Source organism: Tenebrio molitor, chromosome 6 (assembly GCF_963966145.1).
Source record: "Tenebrio molitor chromosome 6, icTenMoli1.1, whole genome shotgun sequence".
In the NCBI taxonomy this organism is placed as follows: Eukaryota; Metazoa; Arthropoda; class Insecta; order Coleoptera; family Tenebrionidae; genus Tenebrio; species Tenebrio molitor.
Genome location: NC_091051.1, coordinates 19835388 through 19847837, shown reverse-complemented (window position 1 = coordinate 19847837; position 12450 = coordinate 19835388). Strand labels below are relative to the sequence as shown.

General features: G+C 40.1%; 2 protein-coding genes and 1 long non-coding RNA gene across 3 annotated transcripts; 1 reads left to right on the top strand and 2 right to left on the bottom strand.

The window, feature by feature from the left end:
- Positions 1-234: 234 nt before the first annotated feature.
- Positions 235-2463, bottom strand: LOC138133228 (uncharacterized). Its single transcript, XM_069051062.1, has 2 exons — positions 2305-2463; positions 235-2258 (listed from the first exon to the last, which is right to left on the bottom strand). The coding sequence occupies exons 1-2, from the start codon at positions 2461-2463 to the stop codon at positions 1569-1571; spliced, it is 849 nt and encodes a 282-aa protein (XP_068907163.1). The 3' UTR covers positions 235-1568.
- A 3326-nt stretch (positions 2464-5789) lies between these two features.
- Positions 5790-7065, bottom strand: LOC138133226 (uncharacterized). The gene is made up of 2 exons (XM_069051060.1): positions 5881-7065; positions 5790-5798 (listed from the first exon to the last, which is right to left on the bottom strand). Exons 1-2 carry the CDS (start codon positions 7063-7065, stop codon positions 5790-5792), a joined length of 1194 nt encoding a protein of 397 aa, XP_068907161.1.
- Positions 7066-11187: 4122 nt separating this feature from the next.
- LOC138134000 (uncharacterized) lies at positions 11188-11797 on the top strand. The gene is made up of 2 exons (XR_011160604.1): positions 11188-11457; positions 11514-11797. It is a non-coding gene; the product is annotated as an uncharacterized lncRNA (long non-coding RNA).
- Positions 11798-12450: the final 653 nt, after the last annotated feature.

The window sequence follows — 12450 nt, the reverse complement described above, 5'->3', positions numbered from 1 at the left end:
CAATTACGGCAGCACAAAAAATAATTTACCTGTAATTCTGAAATTTCGGTAAAAGGCAAATCACTTCCAGCAAAAACCTAATCTTTAGTGTTATTTGTAGGTAGTACAATGAGGGACATGGAATCCTGGGCAGTCTGTTATTGCCATTTCAAAAAGTGTCAATGTAAATGCACCTTTACCGTCATTATGATTGATGTTTTCAAAAAAACTGTCAACTTGGTTATGAGTAGCTTAGGTATGGTTTAGAAATTTTGACAACTGAATCACATATCTGCCCAGTTTTCCGTGTCCCCAATAGTACATATATGTATTTGTATTATCCCAGCACCTAGTAGAAATCTTAGCACTACGAGCAGCTAACGATAAGTAACAACTTTATCAGTACTACAAGTAGTAGCCTGAGACGAACAACCCCCGCTCTAACGTTTGGTCTTGTGCGCAGATTCATCTCACGTGTCACGAATGAAAAATAATTCGTCACTCGTTTTTGCGTGGTTGCGTTTCTCTTCTCTTTTGGATCGCCCTTGTTTACCCTTCCTCTTTTTCTTATTCGCTTTCTTGGACTCGATGCTCGAAGGACTGGAATCTGGTGATGATTCCCGTCTTCGGCTTGAACTAGTCCGTGGCCTACTTTTTTCTTCCTCCTTTTCTGCCATTTCACTAAACGTGGCCAAACGGATGGGCGAGAATAGTTATTTGTATAGCAAGGCTGCGAAATCCTACTTTGACGAACCGAGAGAAAAATTGTCGTCAAGGCCGCTTTGCGGCCGAGACAAGACAATCTCGAAGTCGTCAAAGGATTTCGTAGCCAAGGTGTACACAACATTTTGTGTGCAACCCGAAAATTTGTAATTATAAAATGAACAAATAAAATTTCCTTCACTGTCAATAAAAATAAAGTCGGCCTACATGTTGCCATGTCGCTATGGAAACGACATAAATAAAACAATTCATTTTGAGAAAAATTGGAAAAATGTCGCAAGAAAATTACAACGTTTTTGTTCCGTCTACTTCCCCAGAGTTAAAAAATATTGCTGTTTGTCTCCAGGGCACTTAAGTCAGTTTTAGTTGACTTAAGCCTACCTAAGCGAAGAGCTTTGTTCGATTTTCTCCGTGATCCACAATTCGTTAAATCAAAATTGACTTACCTTTTTTATGCGGACCGCGAAGAGACCATGGACCGATTGGCATGGGTGGAATTCGACGATAATTTTGGACTTCGGTGCCACTTCAATTAAGTGGGTTTCACGACACGAGACGATGATTACGAAACTAGGTGTGTTCTCAAAGACGGTCAAATTCGAAGTCTCTCTTTCTTCCAAAAAATGCCCTTCACCGGTGGGGGAGGTTTCGTCAACCCCGATTTTGCACGAAATTGTGAATCGGTTAACGCGCAATAACCAATGACCGAGGGTGCAACTATTTTCGAATTGGATTTTTTAAAACTAAATTAAACTATGCGCTAAAACTAAACCGAACAAAACCAAACAAAAATGAAAAGAACTAAAATTAACTATTTACAAAAGCCAACATTCTGCTCGCCAAAAATGCAGTGCATTTTTCTATTACTACGAAGGCAGAGGGCACAATTTTACGACAGGCCGTCGAAAGCTGCCGCCGTTTGTCTTGACAGTCGCGACACGGATTACGCCATCGGCACCGGGATGGATGTCTTCGACACGCCCCAGATTCCACTGCAAGGGTGGAACTTGGTCATTCTTGATTAAAAATAGAGTACCCCGAGACAAGTCTGTTTGAGGCTTATGCCACTTGGACCGCTGTTGTAAGGTGTGCAGGTATTCGCGGTGCCAGCGGTCCCAAAAGGACTGGTGCATTCTCTGGAGAAGTTGCCAGCGCGAGAGGCGATTGAGCTTGACGTGCTCCAAATTTGGCTCGGGCAAACATGTCAATGGTGCTAGGGTTAAAAAATGACCCGGTGTCAGTGCGGTAAGATCGTTGGGGTCAGAACTTAACGGGCATAGCGGACGCGAGTTAAGCACTGCTTCAATTTGAACAAGAATAGTGTTCAGTTCTTCGAAAGTCAAAATTTGGCTACCAACAACGCGACGCAAATGAGTCTTGACAGACTTCACTCCGGCTTCCCACAGTCCACCGAAATGTGGAGCTGAAGGTGGGTTAAAATCCCAATCGATTTTTTCACGCTCAGCCGCGGACTGCACAAATTTTTTCACTTGTCGGAAGGCCCCTTGAAAGTTAGTGCCACAATCGCTAATGCGCGATGAATCGTCGCAGGGCCGCTAAGAAGGCCTCCGTCGACAAATCGGACACCAGCTGCAAGTGAACGGCTTTTGTGGTGAAACACTCGAAAATGCACAAGTACGCCTTTGAAGATTTCGCTCCCCGACGGCGAATCTGCGTAACCGAAAATGCTCCCGCGAAGTCGATACCCACGCATTGAAAGTGTTTTAACTGCTGGACTCGGTGCGCCGGTAAGGGTGCCATGGGTGGTTCTAACGGTATAGGACGCACCTTGAAACATTTGTTACACCTCGCTACTACCGATCGGTTCTTTGCGGAGATAATATCCAAAAGTTTTGTAATAGCAGGAAATGTAACGTTTTCAAACCGGGATGCAAATGAACCTTATGAGTGTGTTCAATTAAAGAAAAATGGAACAAACTTATGGAAAACATGAACTTCACTCATTCTAGTCGCAGTTGTTGGTCTTTACTTCGAAAACTAGGAGCGGCTAATGAAACTACTAGATCTAAATCTAATATTAGTCCAAATTCGGTTGCTTCTCGTCTGGTTAACGTCTCAAATTCTATTAAATTAAACAAAAGGGAAATTAGAAATATGAAACGGAAATTATATAAACAAAGAAAGTCAGCATTAACATCGGAAATACTATCTCGTCCATTTAGTGTAGAAGAGATGCAAGAAGTAGGTAAAACACTGAAGAACAGAAAAGCTGCGGGTTTTGACGGCATCTATCCTGAATTCATAAAACACCTGGGACCAATAGGTTTAAACTGGCTTAGGTCTTTTTTTAATGACATAGTTTCAACAGGTAAAATACCAAATGAATTCAAGAAAGCAAAAGTTATTGCCATACTAAAACCCGGAAAACCCGCCAATGAAGCTTCGAGTTACAGACCAATCTCTCTACTCAGCGTATGTCATAAATTTTTGGAAAAGCTTATCTACAATAGAATTTCACCAATAATAGAAGAACATCTTCCAATAGAGCAAGCAGGTTTTAGACCAAACAGAAATTGCTGTGACCAGGTGCTGGCCCTAACATCTTATATCGAATCTGGCTTTCAAAAACGTCTAAAGACTGGAGTTGTTTTTGTTGATCTCACCGCAGCCTACGACACCGTCTGGAAAGATGGACTAATACATAAATTGTATAATGTAATACCTTGTGGAAAAATGGTCTCACTCTTAGAAGATATGTTGTCTAACCGTCAATTCAGGGTTTTCGTTGAAGACAAAAGCAGTAAATTTCGATTTCTCAACAATGGTTTACCTCAAGGCTCAGTATTGTCACCAATCTTATTTAATTTATATACAAGTGATTTACCCCCAACAAATTCCCGAAAATTCATCTATGCTGACGACCTAGCAATGGCTTACCAACATCACAATTTTGAAAATGTAGAAAACCGACTGTCAGAAGATTTAATACCTTTGAATAAATATTTCAGAAAATGGCGACTTTGCCCAAATCCTCAAAAGACAGAAGTTTGCTGTTTCCATCTCGTAAACAACCAAAAAAATAGAAAACTGAAAGTAGTCTTTAACGAAACTACAATTAAGCATAATTATTCTCCGACATATCTAGGAGTAACTCTTGATTCATCTCTAACCTTCAAATTACACATCGAAAAGTTACGACAGAAACTGAAAACGAGAAACAACATTATACATAAACTCGCGGGCACAAGTTGGGGAGCGAATGCACACACTTTACGTATCACAGGACTAGCTCTAGTATATTCAACGGCAGAATATTGTTGCCCTGTCTGGAAGAACAGTGCACACGTGAACAAAATAGATGCTCAATTGAATACCACACTTCGAATAATAACGGGTACTTTAAAATCTACTCCAACACCATGGCTACATGTCCTAGCGCACATTATTCCGTACGATATTAGAAGAAAATACGTAACAAAACGAATTTGGGATAAATTTCAAAATTCACCGAACATGTACTCCATAACACAAGACATGGCAAATTTACCACCCTTTAGATTAAAATCGCGTAAACCACTTTGGAAAGAAGAATTTCTCATGGAACCATTTTCCAAATCTGACTATTGGAAAGCAGCCTGGCAAGACGTAGATATTTTCAATAAAAATCTAATTGAGGATCCTACAAAACAACTTCCGGGATTTGACCTACCTAGGAAAATCTGGTGTAAATTAAATCGTTTTAGAACCGGGCATGGCAAATGCAATAATATGTTGTTTCACTGGAACATTCGTGAAAACCCTTCTTGTGAATGCGGTGCAGAAAAAGAAACCATCCAACACATTTTGGAAGAATGTCCCCTTACTAAATTCCAGCAAGGTTTCTCCAAACTACATCTACTTACCGAAGACGCCCTAAATTGGCTACAACAAATTAAAAACATATAATTTACCATAATTATTTTATGAATTTCGAATTTTAATTGTAATTTTCTTCATACGAATATATATATATTAGGAGCCGAGTAAAACGATGCGATCGAGGAAGCAACGCGGGGTGTTTTTCGTTAAAACACAGTCTGGAGTTGGAGAGGCGACCTCCGACACGAATGATTTCATCTTCATCGAGAAAGGGGGCTAAGCGTTGAATCGACTTCGGAAAAGCCTGATTGGTTTTCAATTTTTGGAAAATAGCCTGAAAGGACGAACGTTGGACATGTTTCACAAGAATCGTCAGTGCTGCAACGTGTTCGTTCTTAGTGATCGGTCCGGAGCGACGAGTGGAGTTTGACACACGACAATTGTTTGCAAACCGAAGGAGATATGCCACGATATTTTCAATTTTGGACAACGACGAAAATTTGTTTATCACCCGATCTAGATCGACAGCATCTTCAGTGCTAATTAACAATACAGCGCGGCGCGTTTCACTGTTAATTATGGTGACATCGGTAGGAGACGCCGTTGAAGGTTCGATTGGCCAGTTGTCCGGGTGTTGACGCAACCATGTGGGACCATTCCACCACAGCGGATGATTTTTCAATTCTGCCGGAAGCAACCCGCGAGAAGCACAATCGGCGGGGTTGTCACTTGACCGGATATAACGCCAGGACGCGGGAGAGATTTTTTTTGAATGTACGCTACGCGGTTACTCACGAATGTTTTCCATCTATGAGGGGATGAACGGAGCCAACCTAAGACGATCATCGAATCGGTCCAGGCGGTCACGGAAGCAAAACTACAAACGCTTTCATAGATGGAGCGCACATACTTGATTAATTTTGAAAGGAGTTGAGCATCGCACAATTCCAATTGGGGTAACGATCTACGTTTCAAAGGTGCAACCTTTGTTTTGGCCATCACGAGATTGACAGACACCTCATTGTCCGCGGTGGTAACACGCAAATATACCGCTGCCGCAAACCCTATTTCTGAGGGGTCGCAAAAACCATGTAGTTCGCACGAAAGCTGCGACCCGATTGACAAGTGGCGATTTATTTTTATCTCCGACACCTCTGGTAATTGAGCGAGGTACTGTCCCCATCGGTCAATTACTTCTTGTGGGGGAACATCATCCCAGGACAGTCCAAGACACCAGAGGTGTTGTTTTAAATGTTTCGCAAAAAAGGTTAACGGTGCTAAAAAACCAAGCGGATCAAAAATTCGGGCAACTTCGGACAAAATGTTTCGTTTTGTGCAAGCACGATCTTTCAAATTTACCTTAAACGAAAAGGTGTCAGGAGAAGGTAGCCATTGCAGGCCGAGTATTTTGATGGGCGAATTTGATTTGTCCTGATCGAATTCGAGAGTGACCTGGCGTAGATTCGGATCAAGATCAAGATGATCGACGACGAGGGGCGAGTTGCTTGCCCACTTTCTTAATTCGAACTGTCCGATTTGCAACAATTTTATTAGCTGGTCTTGCAATTCAAGGGCCTCAGCCGTCGAGTAACAACCGGTGACAATGTCATCCATGTACACGTCGGTGCGGATATTTTCAGCTGCGCCAGGGAAGCGTCCTTGTTTGTCATCAGCTAATTGTAACAGCGTACGGATTGCTAAGAAAGGAGCCGAACTAATACCGTACGTTACGGTATTCAAAACGTATTCTTCTAATGCGTCGTCTGGAGACGAGCGCCAAATAATACGCTGAAAGTTGCGATCTTTTGGAGAGATTAAAATTTGCCGATACATCTGGCGGATATCGGCAGTGAACACGACACGATGTAAACGAAATTTTAACAACACCTTGACGATATCCTGCAACAACTTGGGTCCAGAATACAGGGTGTCATTAAGTGACTGTCCATTCGACGCTTTGGCGCTGGCGTCGAAGACAACGCGCAATTTTGTCGAACTGCTGTCCGGTCTCAAGATGCAATGATGCGGGATGTAATAATTTTGAACCGAATTTTCAGGTAGAGGAGGCGCACGAGACATGTGATTCGAATCTAAATAATCCCACATGAATTGGACGTATTCTTGATGCAAGGCCGGGTTTCGAATTAAACGATTTTCCAGCAGGAGAAATCGACGTACCGGAATGTCGCGGGAGTTTGGGAATTCCGTTTTCTGAATTTTGAACGGTAACGCGACCGTGTATCTGCCATTTTCACCTCGCGTCACAGAAGCCGCATAAAGTCTTTCGCATTGAATATCATCGGGATTCGCGAAGCTTTCGTTGGGCACTTCCTCAAGTTCCCACAAACGTTTCAAAGACACCTCTAATGGTTCCGGCTCCACTATGGTGCAGTAAGTGTTTACCACCGATGGAACGCGAAAATCTACGGGGCCGTTTATCACCCAACCGAATATGGTGTTTATCGCGGCGGGCTCACCTGGGTTTGTACCCAACAAAACCCCAGGTCGAAGAAGCGTGGCATAAACGTCACCACCGAGAAGCATTTCGATACGATGTGGACTATTAAATTCCGGATCCGCGAGGTTCAAGTTTGAAATGTGTTTCCAACGACTAATGTCCACGGGATTGGATGGCTGATCGCCGGTAATGTTGGGCAACACATGCGCAATGATTTTTTGTTGCTCGATTGAGGAATTGCGCGGCCGAATTAAACACTCTGAGAATCCAGGAGAAATGGATTCCGCGCCTGGATTAATTCCTTTCACGTGCATCTTCGAAGGTGTGAAACGCAACCCTAAACGACGAAGACATTTCTGCGTTATGAAACTACCCTGACTACAATTGTCTAGGATGACACGGACGCGATGAAAATTGCCACGCACATCTTTTACCTCGATAACCGCGGTTGCTAGTAGAACAATTTTGTTACCGATCGAACTGGTCAAGGTGGTTAATTGCGAGTTGGCTACGTTCGGCGCTGACGAATTTGTTTCGATCGAATTTGAACTGGAGGGCTGCGAAGTTGTTGACGAATTTTGAGTGGAATTTTTGTTGAAATGAAGCATAGTGTGATGCTTTTCCATACAAGAGCGACACGACGATTTCGACGGACAAGATTTTGATTGGTGGGACGAACGAAGGCAATTGATACAAAGGCGCCGCGCCGTGACTTTACCACTTCGAACCGTTGGCGAGGTGTTTTTGACACAAAGTCGGGACATTTGTAAAGTGCGTCTATCGATATTTTAAAACGACCTTTTGTTTCCTTTAGCGGTTTATTACCCGCTAACAAAGATTGTCGTAAAAGTGGTGAGTAACCGATCCTCAATAATCCGCAGGTACCATCGAGAGTTTTTGTTACAGGGTAGGTAAATAATCCCCTAGTAATGAGACCATCATAAACGACACAAAATGTTAACTAGTGTTTAAAAAGTCGTTTCAAAATATCGATAGACGCACTTTATATGTGGTGGTCTCCCGCACAAATGGAGCAATTTGTTGACGGCGAGGACGAGTCGACGAGCAAAAACCGATTTTGTTTTTGATTTGGAGTTGGGATTTGACGACGATTTTGAATTCCCTAACGAATCAAGTACTCGGCACTGGCTTTCGACGAATTCGGCCAGCTGAGTATATTTCGGGACCTCGGCTGGTCCTAACGAGCAAATTTCGGCCTCAAACTGTTTCCGCGTTTCGGGATCGAGTTTTTCGAGTAAAAGTTGTAGCCACATGAAATCCTCTAACGAATGCGATAAATTTAGGGCCAGCAAGGTTGAACGATTTTCCGTGAATTTGTCGATTGTTTCACGTAGTCCCTGTGACGATTCTGATTTCAACTTGGGCAATGCCTGAATGTTGTTCCAATAATAATATGACAACCTTCGTTTGTTCTCATATCGGTCGACAAGAGCCTTATACGCTATCGGATAGTTTTCTTCTGACAGCGTTAAAGCCTTCACTAAGTTCAAGGGTTCCCCCGACAAACATCTAAGTAGATATTGAAATTTTTCAATTTGTGCCACGTCTGCCCGAGAGTGAACCGCGTTATTAAAGAACTGGATAAAAGAATTCCACTCACTGAAGTTGCCATTAAAATTGCGTAACGACAATTTCGGCAGGCGTAAGTTTGACGACGACGAAGTGCTTTGATTTGTTTCTGTTGACGCTGGACGATCGATTTCGGGAAAATGATTGATATAAATGGCTTCGATTTCATCGAACGCTTCAAAAAATTCTCTGCGTATTTGTTCTTCCGCGGCGAAATCCGGTTCAGATTGGGCCGCGGTGTGTGCAAGAATTGCCGAGTGCAGAGGTTCAAATTTCTCAAAAATCGATTGGGCGCGAACGAACCGTCTTTTTAACAACGCACGTAAAGAAGGTTGTTCCTGCGAAGATTTCGCAACCTCCCAAATTTCAAACATTTGCGTCTTCAAACAATCCCGTTGGGCGCGATTCTCTTTTGCCTTTGCAGCCATTTTTGCTGGTCAATTGAATATCAAAATTGTGAGTTTTTGCGATAGAATGCGGTGTTTGCGAACGAACAAAAGAAAACAGGTACTTAGAATTGAACCGTAATAAAATCGATGCCAGTGAGACGGACCTTTTCCGGCCAAACCCCAAGTTGTCGAACAGATGTTGGGAAAAACCAGGTAGTTTCCCAGAAAAATGTCGAATTTTAATGCAACGCTTTCGAAACGAATAATTTTGTTTGTTTGGTTTTGTTTTAAATTGATTAAAACAATTGACGATAAATTTGTTAACTAGGTGACGACGATATGACTAAACAAACAAGGAGAAAGGAAAATAGTTGCACTGCGCTGGAGACAATGAAACGAATTTTGAAAATTTTGATTGACAATTTTTTTAACAATGAAAAGCCACAATTAAACGACCAATTATGACTAATCCGGCTCGAAGGACCAAAAAAAAAACAGAATGTGTCGTAAAGACGCACGATAGAAGTGAAACTTTTGTATTACAGGGAAACATTGTAATTATTCATCAATCACTTTTAAATAGCATATTCACAACAAAATTGTATATTTTAATGAAGAAAATAAATTATAAACAACGATAACACTAAACAATATCGAAATGCGTAACTCATTGTTCATTTTTAAGCCTCCAAATCAAAGAGAGGACATTATCGATAAATGCCGTGAGTGTGATAGTAGAGTGCATTGATATGCTTTTTGTGACTTCCGTGGGGGTTTTGTTGTTACAAGCTGAATTATATATAAAATAGAAGCTTATCTACTGAGGTTTCAAAATCCCAAGGCCGTCAAAAAACGTCCTGTTCCAAAGGGCATTAAACTTAAAAAGCGAGTTAGATAGATGATCATCAAGAAGAATAAATGACAAAATTTTTGGTATATTTTTCACAAAAAGTTTTGTACAGCAAATATTTTTTTTAATATTTCTAAAATGGTCCGTGATTAAAGTTAACATTAGTCTCTTACGGGAGAATAAAATCGAACAAAACTTTAAACCCCAATATCTCAGTTTCAGATGGTTGAAAATCTAATTCATTTTACACAATTTTTTCGTTTCTATAGCGACATCTCTAAAACAAAAGCTCTAATCAAAATTTTGTATTCTTTATAAAAGTTTGTATTATCTTTTGTGTTCATACTAGTATCAGTTTTATAATTTTGTGAATTATAATAAAAACGTTATATAATTTAATGCAATGCAATGTAAATTTTCGGTGATTGGCTATAAGTCGCTACTAGGCGTCCCCACCCCGATGAACCATCTTTTATTGCACTTTTCTCCGTAGCTCCATTGCGCTTCCACACATTACAGATATTATCACCGGATATTATTTATTAATTATTACTATTATTTATGTACTCATAACAATACCAGTATATAACTAGTATATTATAACAAATCTATCTTTATACAATATTTCAAATTTAACCAAGGGGTAGATAGAAACAAAATAAACTCGCGTAGAATACCAATCAATAAAATATAAACATATTATAATAAATATGTATATAGCCTAGTTATGATACTGTTAAATCCATATTGAATTCTAAATGAAACGTTTAAAGTTAATAAAATTTCACTGGTCATCACTCATCAGAGCTTTCTGAATCACTTTGTGGAACTGGTGGAAGTGATGCGGCTGCTGTTATTGTTATTGCATTCCTGCAGGACTTCTGGGCCATGCACTTACAAGCACCTATGCACCCTAATGTACTTTTCTTGCATGTGCACACTTTCCTTGCACAATCTGAAATTACCAGATTATTAGTAGACCTATGAATGATTAGTAAAACAATATCTTACCTTTTTTGCACCCGCAAGAAGTTAAAACTGTAAATTTCTCTGGAAGTGGAGGCAATGTTGTTAAAACAGGTAAAACTTCGCCTTTCTCCTCCATTTACCAACCGAATTCTTCAATTGGAGGTAATTGTGGACAAGGAAGCATGGCATTCAGCCACACTTTAGTTTGATAATGCACTCTTAAGCAATGTTGCTTAAAAGCATCCTTCGTTGGTGGTAGCTTAGGAAATGATGTCGAAGCTGCCATGAGTCCACGCAAGGTGTTAATTGACGTAATATGTGCATTTTTTGAGTACAGGTTAAGGACAAAGTCATGCATATTACCGAAAATATCGTCGGAGAAATACTATTTAAATAGTGTGGGTGTGAATGATTTCTCTAATACCTTGCGTGGACTCATGGCAGCTTCGACATCATTTCCTAAGCTACCACCAACGAAGGACGGTCTTAAGCACATTGCTTAAGAGTGCATTATCAAACTAAAGTGTGGCTGAATGCCATGGTTCCTTGTCCACAATTACCTCCAATTGAAGAATTCGGTTGGTATATGGACGAGAAAGGCGAAGTTTTACCTGTTTTAACAACATTGCCTCCACTTCCAGAGAAATTAACAGTTTTAACTTCTTGCGGGTGCAAAAAAGGTAAGATATTGTTTTACTAATCATTCATAGGTCTACTAATAATCTGGTAATTTCAGATTGTGCAAGGAAAGTGTGCACATGAAAGAAAAGTACATTAGGGTACATAGGTGCTTGTAAGTGCATGGCCCAGAAGTCCTGCAGGAATGCATTAACAATAACAGCAGCCGCATCACTTCCACCAGTTCCACAAAGTGATTCAGAAAGCTCTGATGACCAGTGAAATTTTATTAACTTTAAACGTTTCATTTAGAATTCAATATGTATTTAACAGTATCATAACTAGGCTATATACATATTTATTATAATATGTTTATATTATATTGATTGGTATTCTACGCGAGTTTATTTTGTTTCTATCTACCCCTTGGTTAAATTTGAAATATTGTATAAAGATAGATTTGTTATAATACTGGGTGCCCCAAAATTCGCGGAACAACTCAATGAGGCAATGTCAACTCATGTTAGAGAATAACTAGAAAAATAATTAAAAAATTCTATACCTCTTAGATTTGAAGATATGGAGGCTCAAAAGGTGCAGCTTTGATCTCATTTATTTTAAATATTAAAAAAGATTTTGACTATTTGTCTTTTACTAACCAGTGGCCTAATAATTCTGAACGATTGTGATCAGGTTTGCAATTATTTTCTTCATTATTTCCAGCATTTCCAAGTAGTAATTTTACGTTCGTTTTACCTTAAATAGCGCAGGGCAACATGGCTTTGATTTTTCCCTTTCATTTCCATGGATACAACAAAAATGAAATATTTGCAGACTATTGGGATGCATGGAATGTTTTTAAATGTTGCCACATTTAGAGTAACGAATAAGTCCATATCTTCTACAAAAAAGAAGATTGATTTTTTTAAACATTTTTACCTGATGTCTTAATGACTACTTAACAACGTACTACTATGTTGTTCCGCGAATTTTGGGGCACCCAGTATACTAGTTATATACTGGTATTGTTATGAGTACATAAATAATAGTAATAA